We start from the raw sequence: 15469 nt of genomic DNA on the forward strand, positions 1-15469 counted from the left end.
AAAAAGGATGTGCCACTTCTCGGCGTAAATGAGGAATAAACTCGACTCTAGCTTCCAGCTGGGTACAGGTATCGATTTTGGCCGACGTTACGCCAGCAAACTTTACCATCTTAATCAGGGATGGTGCCTGAGCATGTCTCGCCAGGTGGTATTTACTTCTCCGTCATACATGACCCCTGAGTGGCTAGACCTCGGCCAACCAGGTTTCCCCTGCCCCACATTGTTTACATTCCAGTTCCGGTTCCTACCTGGAGCGGGCCTTCGTCTTTGTTAAATTTGTTTCCCTCGAGTTTTATTTCAATGGCTTCCTTCTCCAATAAAAGCCACTGGTGTCGCACAGTAGTCTTGTGCGTAGAGGGTACATCGAGCGTTTTAGTGATATAGTGACACAATACGGGACATTATTCTCGAGTGATTAAATAATACACTTTGTTGTTGAACTGATGCATTAAAATACAGAGAGGAAGTAGCTATGGAGTGATACAGTCTGATTAAATAACTTTGGGTGACACGTGGTAGTGTAGCAGTGCAGAGACTGGGATACTCCAGATTATTTGAGAATGGTACTCATGCGGATAGTTCGGATGGAAAGTCACCGTCAGGTGTAGGGACACCGCGCAGGGTCGAAACAATGAAGTTGCATACTGACGTTCTGTACTCATCCAGCAACACAGAACGGAACTGATGGACTGATGTATCTTTGGTCCTCCCTAATGGGTGAAACACTAATGGGTAGTATTGATGAAGAGACACAGTTGGGGCCATACGCAGCGAGGAGGTGCGATACACTGAGCAGCAAAACTGAGGAAGTGGAATATCTTCAGGCAGTGCCGAAGGCATGACAAAATTGGAGTGATACCCAGCGAAGAGATGGTGATGGCGCCCAGCAGAGAGCTGTAGAACTGAGGGAGTAGAATATAGCCAAGTAGTACTGGATGCCTGACACACTGCCAGGCAGCGCTGACTGAGTACGTAAGGACTGGTGGGCAGTGAGTTACCACTAATCAGTCGATTGGAAGTTATGACTCATGTACTAACTGAGGGTCAGTATAAGCAGATAGCAAATTTTGTAAATGTTCTCAGAGAATGACGCACAGAAGGGCAGTACGGATGCCGTGACACAGTGTCGGCCGGAAGTGAGGCAATAACAGACTAAGGTGTGTGCTGACGGAGTGATACCTCTGTGTACCGCTGATGGAAGGGTACACGGATGCAGAAGCGCTGGCGGACACACTAGAGTGGAGTGACGCCGGAGTAAAAGACTGTCGGTAAATGCTGATGAAAGTACACACTGTGCCGCTGAACCTATTGAGAGATGTTCCGTGGATAGACAGTGGCGTTGCTGAAGAGGGACACATGGAGTCTTGCTCGTGTGATGCTTTGATGGTGTGATAGTACTGAAGAGAGACGGACACTGGCACCAGTAATGATTTATTACAACGCGGCGTAGCGCTGACGGCGTTATCCATTGGGTGATATAATAGGTGGGGTGACATACACAGGGCTAAAACACTGGCGGGTAGCATTAGAGAAGAGAGGGATTTTGGGCCATCATCGACGGGGTGTCACACAGTGGGATATTACTGCTGGAGTGACACTGGGGAAGTACAGGATACGTGAATCATTCTGCTGGACTGATACCCTGTGGGTTCCTCGCCGTGGAGTCGTACACTGAGGGGAATAGCTGATGGAGAGAAATAAAGAGGGGTCATCTGCTAGAGTGGAAAAGGACTAATGGCTTGATTTACATTGGGCAAAGCAGATTAATTAAATGTGGCGAAGCGTCGAGTAAGTACAACTTAGGCGGCTACCGCAGGTCGAGTGACGTTGTGGGTTGTTTCGGATGAAGTGACTCGCCGTGAGGTAATGCAGATGTGGAGGGAGAGACTGAGGGTCATGAACCATGGAGTTACACACAGACATGTGGTAACGATGGCGAGACACAGCGAGAGGTAGCATGGCTGGAGTGACCCGTTGCGAGATGGTGTGCAACAGACTGGTAAAACATCTGGAGTGGTGGATTGTGATCTAGAACAGATGGAATCAGCCACAGACTGATCGATAGGCGCTGTGAGGTGTGTAGCTAACGATTCTCAAATAGTTATTTCAGTAGATGTGTCGGACATTTGTTCATGTCTTACATACATTGGCGATTTATCAACAGAGTTGTCAATTTTGGCGTCAATTTTGAGAGTAGTCAATTAAAATCGATTATATTCTGATAGTGCGATTGTCACTAGACCTTTACGATTTTATCTTTTATTATTTTGTTGCACTTCAGAGGCATTTAGACCCATACGGAAATAGACAGGGTGCATAAACTGACGCTCTTAATGTGCCTTAATGGATTAGCGTTGAAGACCGTCATTGATGCATTGTTTCCAAGCGCTGAATCTGTACAACTGACAATTCCGCAACGGCGTAAAATCTTGTACAAAGCGCAATGAGACCATTTGACTATTTATTTTAAAATGTTCCTTTAATTCAGTTGTTAATGTCCTCTCCGCTGACTTTCTTTACTCCCAAGTCCTTTCATATATCGCTCGGCAGTTCTCTTACATGTAGGGAAGCATTTATACCACCTCTGATACATTGAAAACCCCTGAGGTTCAGCATATGTACACAGTAAGTAGGCAACCAACATTTAGGCGAAAATATAAACCAGCAGCGCCAGGATGCACAACCTGCTGGAAAAGGTGACCCCTGAACTACGAACTACTCGCATCTCGCCGCCCTTCCCCCGCTCAACTTTCACCGGGATCCCTTCACTCCCCACCCCCTCGAGGGAAACAGTGACTATTCCGTTGCTGGTGGAGACGCTGGTGACATTAAACACTTCAAAGGGCGGGATCAGCACCTCCATTTCTTCGGGTATACGCGAGTGCTTGTAGATTGCGACACCGAACTGAGATTTAATCTCGAAGAGGGTCTTCCCGGCGTATTTCATAGCGATACTTTTGTTGAGAGACGAAGACGCGAAGTAGCCGAATCTCATTTTGTTGTTCTTCGGACGTAGTATCTGTTTCGCCATTCCCCTATAAATCCTGCCTGGTGCACTGCCCGCGATCTCCCTCAGTCTATCGAGGGCAACAGAAAGGAGATAATGGACACTCTTGAATGGGAAATTACCTGCGTAGACTGAATCGCTAGTTCCATACATCCGCACCGCATTGTTGAACTCCCTGTAGAATTGATTGCACTTGCTATCAGTATAGGCGTACACGACTAACAGGTGTTCCCTCCGGAGCCCGTCGGGCGGGGGTTTATCGCCCATTCCTTTGACTGCGCAGTCCCACACTTCGTTAAGTGTTGGATTCCTTTTTCTCTCCTCCTTGAGGTAGTCAATGGCCAACTGGTCGGAGGTTTCGTTGTGTGTGAAAAAGTAGGAGGCGCTGTTTTCCACCATTCCCAGTTGAATGACGTCCTTAATTCGATCCGTGTTGGCGCCCACAGCGCGGGCCTCGCTGCCTAGGAGTGGGGACAAGCAATAATGGAATCAGTGTTTAGTTGGATTGTAAGATAAAGGGTGGTACAGTGATACATGTAGTAATGTACGGAGCCCCGGGAAAAGGGTGTGGTCCTTTATAAATTATTCTTATTATTGTGGAGACGGAGGTAAAGTCTTTTGAACGATGCAGTTTATGGGGGGGGGGGAGTCGGAGATAGTACAGTAGAGAAGTTACTAAGTGTCTTAATACGTCAGAATATGATTAAGTCTCCTTGTACATTCATAAAACTGTGGAAGTGAGAAAAGAAATGCTTCAGAGAGCCGGAAACCGGGCTGGAATCCAACCTCAGCCACTGCCTCTGCGTAATATTCACCTTGGCATAGCTCCCGGTGCCTTGTATTCCACCGTCGGGCACTCCTCCTCAATAACAGAGCAGTGTCGGTGAGTTAATTGGCAGGTATGTATCTGGCCTCGTGGGGGGACCAGTGATAGAATCCTGATGGATTTGTCGGAAATGTGAAGAAGGCTGCATAAAGAATCAGTGTCAATGTATTGTTGCGGACCGCTGGAGGGTTATATTTCTGAAGTTCTTCCGCTGTGTAGTTGGAGATATGGGGAGGAGGGGTCCCCATTGGTAGCAGTCAAAGGTCCCCTGGCACATTACCTTCCGAAGACTTAGAGTGAACGTCAAACCGCTGGACTCCGGCCGCTGGCTGGATTGTCCAGTCAGTGTCCCGGAGCATCGCACCTCCGCGTTTCCTCTTCCGGCGATGCGTTGCGAGGGACAGCAGCGCTCCCTCCCTGCTCCAGTGAGATGAGTGCGGTTGGGTGGCTAAACAGTTGCGATGGTTGGTTCCGTGTAGAGTTTATACATGCTCGCATTACCTCGGTGGGGAACGGTTACTCTGACCGCAGTTCATTTGACAGGCTATGTCGATTTTAATGACGTACTTAATCGGGCTCTACATCTTCTCCTTTAGCAAAAGAGTGGCGTGCAAGTCATTGCCACAGACACTTGTGCAGGTTAAATATATGGAGGGAGAATGGGTTTGAGACGGACACGAAATCAGCCATAATGGATTGCCGGAGCAAGCTCGTTAGACTGAATGGCCTAATTCTGTTCCGATGTCTTATGGTTAGTGCGCAATGAAGAGGGATGAGATTAATTGGAATGGGCGCCAGGGATTGTTAGGAAACTGGGGTAGGTTGGTGTACAGGTCCTGAATCTGGCAGAATTTCCAGAGAAGGGTGTGTGGAAGGGTGACGGTCTACAGACGGGTAATGTAATTTCTAAAGCAGGGACAGTATTGTGGAATTGTACAGCAAAGCTGGGGTGGTTTTCCCGTTTTCTCCGCTACATCGTGGGACCGCACTGCAGTGAATGCAGAGGAGTCCCGCTCTGATTCCACTGGGACGAGATCTGATCACCTCTGATCAGAGATTCGACGCGCTTGACTTTGAATTCCTCGCAGCGCAGCGGAGGAGGTGTGGGGCTGTGGGTGAGGCCGTCAGCTGTTTACAAAATGACAGGAGGTAAAGGTAGAGTAGATGCAGAAAACATTTGCTGTTGTGCATAAACCGACCACTCTCTGTGTAAGAAAAGAAAAGTCCCCCCTCAGGTCGGACACTGCCCAGCATCTCTCAATAACTCAGCCCATCGGGCATTGGTAGAACCTGCGTTTATCGCGACATCTGTATACCAGTTTTCTTCCTAAATCTCCCCAGTACTCCTCTACGTTTACTATCTTTTGTCCTGTAGTAGGGGAGCCGAAGTTGTATACAGTATGCCAACTGAAAAATCACAAGTGACTTCTAAAGTTGCTATATAACAGCCAAACTTAGATACTCAGCCCCTTGTCTCGTAGCCAGCATGGGAAATGCCGTCTTCATTAGCCTCTATACCCGTCCTTTTGTCTCTTTTGAAATTCAGGTCTCTCTGCCCTTCCGAAGCCACCAGGAACCTGCCATTCATACTGAAAGTCCTCGCGTCGTTTGGTTCCCCCCATATATCAGACCTTGCGCTTATCTTCCACATGGTAGGCCTATTCAGAAAGTCAGAAGGCATGGGATCCAAGGAAGTTTGGCCAGGTGGATTCAGAATTGGCTGGCCTGCAGAAAGCAGAGGGTCGTGGTGCAGGGAGTACTTTCAGATTGGAGGATTGTGACTAGTGGTGTCCCACAAGGGTCTGTTCTGGGACCTCTACTTTTCGTGACATTTATTAACGACCTGGATGTGGAGGTAGAAAGGTGAATTGGCAAGTTTGTAGACGACACAAAGGTTGGTGGTGTTTTAGATAGTGTAGAGGATTGTCAAAGATTGCAGAGAGACATTGATAGGATGCAGAAGTGGGCTGAGAAGTGTCATATGGAGTTCAACCCGGAGAAGTGTGAGGTGGTACCCTTTGGAAGGACAAACTCCAAGGCAGAGTACAAAGTAAATGGCAAGATACTTGGTAGTGTGGAGGAGCAGAAGGATCTGGGGGTACATGTCCAGAAATCCCTGAAAGTTGTTCACAGTTGTATAGGGTAGCTAAGAAAGCTTATGTGGTGTTAGCTTTCATAAGCCGAGGGATGGAGTTTAGGAGTCGGGATGTAATGATGCAGCTCTATAAAACTCTGGTTCGGCCACACTTGGAGTACTGTGTCCAGTTCTGGTCGCTTCACTATAGGAAGGATGTGGAAGCATTGGAAAGGGTACAGAGGAGATTTACCAGAATGCCGCCTGGTTTAGAGAGTATGCCTCATGATCACAGATTAAGGGAGCTAGGGCTTTACTCTTTGGAGAGAAGGAGGATGAGAGGAGACACAATAGATGTGTACAAGATAATAAGAGGAATAGGTATAGAGTGGATAGGCAGCGCCTCTTTCCCAGGGCACCACTGCTCAATACAAGAGGACATGGCTTTAAGGTAAGGGGTGGGAAGTTCAAGGGGGATATTAGAGGAAGATTTTTTACTCAGAGAGTGGTTGGTGCGTGGAATGCACTGCCTGAGTCAGTGGTGGAGGCAGATACACTAGTGAAGTTTAAGAGGCTACTAGACAGGTATATGGAGGAATTTAAGGTGGGGGCTTATATGGGAAGCAGGGTTTGAGTGTCGGCACAACATTGTGGGCCGAAGGGCCTGTATTATGCTGTACTATTCTATGTTCTATGTTCTATCTGAATGAAACCCGAACATCGGGAGGCTGTAGCGCATGTACGCAACTGACGATGACTGTAAATCCTAGCAGAACAGCCCTGCCCGCAACAGCTCCCACCCCCATTGCCCACCACGTTGTGCCGATATAACTAAGAGAGTAATTGAATAGCTAAATAAAACTAATCCTTATGCCTGCGCACCATACCTAACCTCCATTCCCTGAACATCCATCTGCCTTTGAAGGAGACTCTGAAACGCTTCTATCGTTTTTGCCTCGACTGCCATGAAAGGCAGCGCGTTCAAGTCACTGGTCACTCTCAGCGTGGAATGGAATGACCAGATCTAAAGGCGATAACACAGACGCGGCCTAACACCTGTTTTGTCACGCTCTATGAAAAGAATTGAACAACCTTCCCAGTTTCTGTCTTAACGAGTCGAAGGCAAAACGCAGATACTTACAGGACGGACCGAGAGTGATCCCAAGAATCAGAAACCAGAAACACAGGTGTTTTGTTTCCATTCTCGCTGGAATACGAAATCGCCCCAACGACTGATGAGGTTGTACAGAGTCTTCAGTTCACTTCTCTCAGAAACCGTCTGCGGAAGGGAAGAAAGCGCCACATTAGCCATCACTGTACTCCCTTCATTTCCAATTTTATCGCGAGGTTTGTGGATGGTACCCGCACGGAAGATGCGTTTTGCTTCACTTCCTTCCAAGTATATCAAGCAAAACTTATTTTGTACAATCAAGAACCCACAGATGAATTGACATCCCGGAAGGAGACCTCTTTGGAAGAGCGAGCCAGTTGAATCCGCTCAAAACTCAACTCTCTGCTTCCTGCCCATATCCTAATGTTGAATGTTCATGCCGTTTTTCTTGAACCTCGAATGCCGAACCTGGCAAATTACATCTATCAAAATGAATCCACATTTTATTTTTTCCCGATATCCTCATTTTCTGTCCTGTCCTAGATGGAACGCGTTTATACTATAGCACAGTGTGTCACTCAATGAGTGGTAAAGGACCGTGTTCCCGGCAACATTTCTCTACGGTTCATCATTCCATCAGTACCGCTCCACAGGGTGTCACTCCATCATAGTACCGTGTAGAGTGCCACTCCATCACCCCTACCGCACAGCCGGTCGCTCCATCAGGACAAGCCATCAATGCAACAACAGATCAGGTTATACTATGAGAATAGGTTGAGTGAACTCGGCCTTCTCCCCTTGGAGCGACGGAGGATGAGAGGTGACCTGATAGAGATGTATAAGATGATGAGAGGCATTGATCTGGTAGATAGTCAGAGGCTTTTTCCCAGCGCTGAAACGGCTAGCATGAGAGGGCACAGTTTTAAGGCGCTTGGGAGTAGGTGCAGAGGAGATGTCAGAGGTAAGTTTTTTTTTACGCAGAGAGTGCTGAGTGCGTCGAATGGGTTGCCAGAGGCGGTGGTGGAGGCGGATACGATAGAGTCTTTTAACAGACTCCCGGATAGGTACATTGAGTTTAGAAAATTAGAGAGCTATAACAACCTTAGGTAATTTCTAAGGTAAGGCCATGATCGGCACAACTTTGAGGGCCGAAGGGCCTGTATTGTGCTGTAGGTTTTCTATGCTTCTATGTTTATTCACGGTATTGCACTCCATAGCTACTAGCCCACAGTTTGTCACTCAACTGGTATCATCCCAAAATGCGTCACTGCATCGGCCCTTTGCTCCTTTGTCTCGTGACAATAAGAATTATGGACGTGAGAGGTTTTCTATATTTACAATTTACCCGTATTGAGAAATAAACAAAGTCCCACTAGGGTCAGTCAACGTTATTTTGCACGGGTTATATGCTGTCTCACGAATTTGATTTCATTGAAGAGGTAAGGGCAATATTTAATGAGCGCAGTGGATATTGTAAAGCATTCCATCATTTCTTTTAATGGCGCAATTTACAATTACTTTACGACCTGGTTTCACATTTGGCTTGAACGTAGGAGACAAAAAGTAATGTTGAAAATTTGTTAATCTGACTGGATGTCTTGGGCAAGGTTCACCATAAGCACATAAGACCATAAGACAGAGGAGCAGAAGTCGGCCCATCGAGTCTGCTCCGCCATTTAATCATGGTCTGATCCATTTCATCACCACTCCCCTGCTTTTAGCACATACCCTTTATAGCCCTGATTAATTAAGAACCTACCTAAGTCTTAAATACACCCAGTGAATTGGCCTCCACAGCCGCTCGTGGCAACAAATTCCACAGATTTTCCACCCTCTGAATAAAGTAATTTCTCCGCATCTCAGTTCTAGAAGGACGTCTTTCAATCCTGACGTCGTTCCCTTCTGTCCTACAATCCCCTACCATGGGAAATAACTTTCCCATATGTAATCTGTTCAGGCCTTTCAACATATGGAATGTTTCTGTAAAATCCTCCCTTATTCTCCTGAACTCCAGGGAATACAGCCCAAGTGCTGCCAGACGTCCCTCATCCGTTACCCTTTCATTCCTGGAATCATTCTCGTGAATGTTCTGTGAACCATCTACAATGTCAGTATGTCTGTTCTGTGGAGTTCATGATAGTAATTAGTACGGAACTATGTGTTAGTTGTTTCATAAGGTTATAGATCGGTAAATTGGCTCCGGAGAGAACGAAGACAGGAAAATGATTCATTATTTATTTAAAGGTTCCTTCCGGCCCAACGAGTTGCCTCGCTCAGCAACCCAACTATTCGACCTAGCCTAATCGAGAGACAGTCTGCTAACCGATACATCTTGGACAGTAGGAGGAAACCGGAGGACCCGAAGAAAACCAGCGCCCTCACGGGAAGGACTTACAAACTTCTTAAAATTCGAACTGCTACACTCCGAGAGTCGCTCTGACCGCAATGCTAATGTAGCGGCCTGCAGTTTAAACCTGCAAAGGGTGAGGTGGTACATTTTATAAGATTAAGGTAAAGGAGTGCTGTGCCCAGTGAATAACAGGCGCGCAATTAGGTTGATTGAGAGGGTGTGCAGCCAGTGCCAGGGCAGGTATATAGGCTGATATGGATGCTGTATGGCATACCTACTTTCAGCGGTCGGTTTATTCAGGAAGGGATGTTACATCTGGATAAGACTATGGATCAGCCACATTTGGAGAATAACTGTATGCGTTTGTGCTTGTGGCGTTACAGGAAGTGTGTGCCGGAATTGGTGAGGGTGCAGAGGAGGATTTTCAGCGTGTTGCATAAATTAGAGAGCATTAGTCATAAAGCGGTTTTGGAAAAAAATCTGGGGTAATTTTCTTTCTTAGGAATCCGAAGACCCACTGGCGTCCAAACAGATGTGCATAAGTAGATAACGATTGGGCGTGGCATAGACCAACAGTCTTCTTCCCACTGCGGAAATACTGAACAGCATTTTCAATGAGTGTGTTTAGTTCTTAGATTAGACTGTTTAATTGCTACTTTCATTGCAGTTTAACAATTAGTTTACTACATCTATTTGAAATAGTTCATATATGCCAGTAGCAATTTATAATGCTTGATGCTGGCGACAGTATGGAAATGCAAAATCAATGCGCCCCCTAGTGTTCATACAAATTACGTTCCTGGGAGCTTCAATTGGTACCCAGTGATTTTGAATGAGACCCATCTCATTGGTACACTTCTATCTACAAATTTGTATGGAGTTTTCACTCTCAATAGCGGATCATAGCGTTTGGAAATTAGGATTGAGACTACTGCTTGGATATTTTTTTTAAAAAATTGTAAAATTATCAGTTGCAAGTCATTTCGGAACAACCTATTTCGGTTGCAGATCAGCCCATTCCCATAGCAGGACAATATATTTCCTTAGCACGGCAAATCATTCCATACCCCGTAAAAATATTGGTCGCGCCATCCATCAATTGGAGCCCGGTAATTCAGTTGTAAGGCCTCTGTCCACGTTGGCTGGACCTTTGGTTCTGGAACTGCAGTGCCGCTGTTAGGGAGCCCCTGACCCCTCTGCACAGCGGGCAAAACTGAAAGCCATGGCTGAAGTCTGCAATTTGACAGAAGGAGGATCAGCCGGTTTCAACACTAATTCACGGTATGGCTTCGGAGCTGCTCGTGTTGTTGGAAACTTATGGCGGCAAAGAAAATTCCTTACGGCTGTAGGAACTCCAACCCTGAATGTAGCGACTAATCAGCGTACAGGAGGGAGATTGAAAAGTAGGCTGGCTGATGTCACAGCAACAACTTCTCACTCAGTCAGCAAGACGAGGAGCTGATTATTGACAACAGAAAGATGAAACCCCGGGTCCATGAACAAGTCCTTATCGGAGGAGGGGGTGGAACAGCGGTGCAGAGTGTCAGCATCTTCAAATTCCTACGTTTTGTCACTTCAGAGGACTTGTCCTAGGTCCAGCACGTAAACACCTGGTATGGAAACCCCAATATGCCAAACTACGGAACAGCCCACAAAAGGTACGTTTCCCGCTGCTGCCATCAGGACTCAGGACACACAGCACCGGGTTGTGGAATGGTTGCCATCTATCAGGCTCTTGAACAGTGGGGATAATTTCACTCAGCTTCACTCACTCCAGCACTAGACCGTCCCCACAACCTATGGACTCACTTTCAAATATTCATCATTTGATGCTCTTGATATCACTGCACAATAGTGAATTTACCTCCGGAATACCTTCGGCTGCATCTGCCGGATTTTGGGCTGCTGATCATGAAATCTTCCTGTCACGCACCACTCCTTTGAAATCTCCGATATTTGTCATTTAAATTCATATTTCAAGTCAACTAAAGTGTTTCTCCACAAAGGTTATCCAAAATGTTTTCTGTCACTTGCGGGCATGCCTGGGCATGCTTAGGCAGGGCGGGCGCTGCACGGAAGAACAGGACACGGAGTCTATAGGAGCCAAACAGAAATGCCATAGTGCACAAGCCAGGAGTGGATGGTGTCCTGCCACGAGCGCCACCTAGAATTGCATGTCTCGGCAACTCTGTATTATCACCGAGTAAGGAAACTCCTAGTATATCACTGTTTTAAAACAATCTTTCCGTCAATTACTCGATCAGTCGTATCTCAGCAGTGTGTGACTCTGTGTTGGTGCTATTCCACACTATCTCACTGTATAACTCCAACCTCATGTTATAACACCGCATGAGAAGATAGAATGTACAGATCTACAGCCCATTGCAGACTTTTCGTCCCACAATTTTGTGATGACTATGTAACCTACTCTGGAAGCTGCCTAGAATTACCCTACCGTATAGCCCTCTGTTTTACTGAGATCCATGTACCTATCTAAGAGTCTCTTAAAAGACCCTATTGCATCCGCCTCTACCACCGTCGATGACCATGAATTCCAGGCACTCACCTCTCTCATGGCGTATCAAATCATCACTATCATCTCGGAGTGCATCACTGTCTCAGTACTAATCAATAGTTCATCACCCAGCACAATTAACCCTCATTATATAACTCCATCGATATTATTCTATAAAGTATCACTCCTTCAGAACTACTTTTAGTGTACTGCCAAATCACAGCCCTGTCAAAGGGATTCACCCTGTGCAGCAGAATCTCTATGGGTGCACACTATCCGCATGGGTGTGACGTCATCGGTACCATGACCCCCATCAGTCTACACTTTGGTATCCCGCCGTGCGCCATCCATCAGTGTTCGCCGATAGCTCTTCACTCCACCTGCACTGCCACAGAGTATTCATTCCGGAATTGTTACTCCAGGGTCAAACTCACCAGCAGTACTACCCAAACCGGATCATTCTGTCAGATGTAATGCACCATGTGTCAGTCCAGCCTTGTCATCTTTCCAGGAGTCGCTCACCACAGTGCGTCACTTCATCAGCACGGCCCATAGTGTTTTACTCAGTTATCGCGACCCATAGTGTGCTTCCTTCATGAGTACTGTCCAAGAGTAGATCTCTCCACCAGATCCATCTCACGTTGTACCGCTGAGCACAATATTTCAGTTCACCAGTGCCACCATGTGCACTATTCCAAAAGTGAGTGACTCCACCATTCCTATCGCACCATTAGTACCACCACGTAGCATGTCACTCATCAGTATGACACGATCAGTACTGCACCACAACGTGACTTCATCAGCACTCACTCAGTTTCTTACCGCAAGGTTACGAGCAAACGGCTTAGTCCTATCCTTGAGGGTTTCACTCCGTCAGTACCATCGCAAAACGCATCACTGCATGAGTATTGAAAGTTCGAAGAGCATTTATGATCAAAGTGCCGAAATGTTACCATAGAGTATCCTGAGTTTTACTTTCTTGCAGACGTCACAGTACAACAAGGAAGTGCAATAGAACCATCGAAAACCTACAAAAAAAAAGTCAGACAGTGGAAATGGAAAAAGATTCAATTATTAATGTCATATAATAAAAACAATTACACTTGATACCTGAAAGATAATGAAAGAAAACATGCATGAAGAGATTATTAAAAGTAAATACGTTCAGCACGCGTGTATATTACCGAAAAAAGAGCTTGAGACTGACATGACAGCACAGAGGGACACACTTCATCAACAGCTTATCCATTCAGGCAGGTAAATACACAACAAATAGCATAAATAAATCCCTACAGCTATGTTAAGCCACACAAACTACGAAGTTGCACAAGAGCTAGAAGGAAGCAACCTCAAGTCAACAACAAGGATATACAAGAAAATAATGGGGATACCAACACGCCCTCCCCCCGCCCGAGGCGCTGATGAAAGTAAGATTACAGCAACAACCGCTCAAAACTGATGGTTATAGCTATATAACACAGAATTCGTGCCTCCACAGAATCTGAAAGAGGTTCTCTAAAGTAATTACAAATATAAAGAAAAAATATAATTGTTTACGTAAACACAAAATAATCTGCAGGTGCTGGGGTCAAAGCAACACTCACAACACGCTGGAGGAACTCAGCAGATCGGGCAGCATTCGTGGAAAAGATCGGTCGACGTTTCGGGCCGGAACCCTTCGTCAGGACGAAGGTTACGGCCCGAAACGTCGACCGATCTTTTCCACGGATGCTGCCCGACCTGCTAAATTGATTATGTAAGTACTCACCCCTTTCAATTCGGTATTTATTTGCTGCACCTATGGCAGAAATTGCAGCCTTGAATCTGGTTGGTGAGGTCTCTGCCAGGTTTGCTTATCTGGACACTGCTTTTTTCCCCCTCTCTTCTTTACAAAACCGCCAAAGCTCTGTCGGACTGCAAGGCCATTCTGAGTGAACGGCCCTTTTCAAGTCCAGCCACAAATTTTCAATTGGATTGAGGTCTGGGCTCTGACTTGGCCACTCCAAGACATTATCCTCGTTCTTTCTCAGCCATTCCCGTGCAGCTTTGGCGTTATGCTTGGAGTCATTGTTTTGCCGGAATACAAATCCTGTCCCAAGTGTAACGCTCAGCTATATCGGTTCGTAATTATCTAGGGGAAACCCCGTCCGCCGCTGAACCGGTTGCATCGGTTGCTGTGTAATGCCACCTGATTCGACCTCAAACATCATCATCAGGTAGCAGATAATTGCATTTTACAGATTACACTTTCTAAATCTTATTAGGACTATGAGATTAATAGAGATGCAATATAAAAGAAAAATATAAAGACGCCAGACTTATCAAAGTTCAATTTCTTCGTGCACACAGTTGGAGCTCAAATGCCCGGGGTCTTCTCTCTTCACCCTGCGATCCACTCCGACCCCCTCGACTCGAAGCTCGGGACCACCCAATGTGATCGAACAGAGCGCTTCCCAGCACGTCTGTCTTACCCCCGGTCTCTCCTCCAAAAGCCCGCCAAAACACCGTTTCCCAGCCATGTGAGACAGAATTTAACCCCCAGTAAGAACAGCATGGATACTCATTTGTTCATTGCTCCTCTTATCAATAATATAACCCAGACAATCTGCAGCGAGAGAACTTTCCCAGCATTTCAGATAATAAAAAAAACAATTTATTTATAACATAACAAAGAACCCAGTTTGACTAACCTAAGCAGTAACATAAAAGCAGAAACCCCTCACACAAGCCTCTTGCAGACTGCATCGGGTTTTCCTCCAAGATTTCCCTGTATTAACAGCACTGAGGTGGGATGACAACAAAACAGAGGCACTCGTTAATAGAAACCAAAAACAGTGTGATGAAATAGGAACACCGAATTGTCAGAAGTGATCAAGAAACGCAATGGAAACCTTAAGAACAGTTATAATCTGCCCAGCCGAGTCACAAGAATGGATAACTCGAGCAGGAGAATTAAAAGAAAAGCTACCGAAATACTGAGGAAATATAAGGCCCGTGTGGCAATTTGACTCAACCTGATTACATTCGCGGGCAATAATCAAGTAGAGACACCATCGACCAAAATCATGCTTCAAAATGCAAATTCAGAAAAAAAAACATAATACCTTGCTATAAATACACACCTAACTTAGTTTTAGAGTCGAGTCCTACGAACTATAATACGACTGATCCATTATTAAAATTAGGAGAATCCATAATAACTTTTCTGGTATATTATTACAGTATAAACCAGCAAGAACAACTTACTGAATCGATATAGCCATTCCAAGCACACTCAATTTAAAAAGAGTCAATAAGTGAAACAACGCCAGAAAAATACTGAATTAAAAGAGGAAATTGAAAGAGAATGGGACTTGAAAAAGGTATATATTGTCCCGATGGTATTACAACTGGTATCATTCAAAACTCACTACGCAATAGTATTAAACACTTCGGCTTAGACGGCAATATTTATGTCACTTTTCAGAGCACCATGAAAGGAAATACCGCAAGAGTAATCCTAATCTTTCTAGCAAATGAGTAATGATCGTGCTCGGCTACGCCTGCACCTCCAGTTTTATAAGGTTGAATGAAGGAAAAAATAAGG

At 45.7% G+C, this 15469-nt stretch overlaps 1 protein-coding gene across 7 annotated transcripts in view; it reads right to left on the minus strand.

Annotated features, from left to right (window-relative positions):
- Nucleotides 1-2460: 2460 nt before the first annotated feature.
- Nucleotides 2461-15469, minus strand: part of LOC140207191 (ecto-ADP-ribosyltransferase 5-like) — a 38304-nt gene continuing 25295 nt past the window's right edge. For 4 of the 7 annotated variants that reach the window (XM_072275547.1, XM_072275543.1, XM_072275546.1 and 1 more), the window contains exons 2-3: nucleotides 7049-7186; nucleotides 2461-3468 (exon numbers count right to left, since the gene is read on the minus strand). In XM_072275547.1, coding sequence (XP_072131648.1) covers nucleotides 2645-3468; nucleotides 7049-7109 — 885 coding nt within the window. In that variant the 5' untranslated portion in view covers nucleotides 7110-7186 and the 3' untranslated portion in view covers nucleotides 2461-2644. Of the gene's footprint in view, nucleotides 3469-7048; nucleotides 7187-12705; nucleotides 12912-15469 lie in introns of all 7 variants that reach the window. The other 3 variants (XM_072275545.1, XM_072275544.1, XM_072275549.1) reach the window with 2 other exon arrangements.

This window comes from Mobula birostris, chromosome 13 (assembly GCF_030028105.1).
Source record: "Mobula birostris isolate sMobBir1 chromosome 13, sMobBir1.hap1, whole genome shotgun sequence".
Taxonomy (NCBI): Eukaryota; Metazoa; Chordata; class Chondrichthyes; order Myliobatiformes; family Myliobatidae; genus Mobula; species Mobula birostris.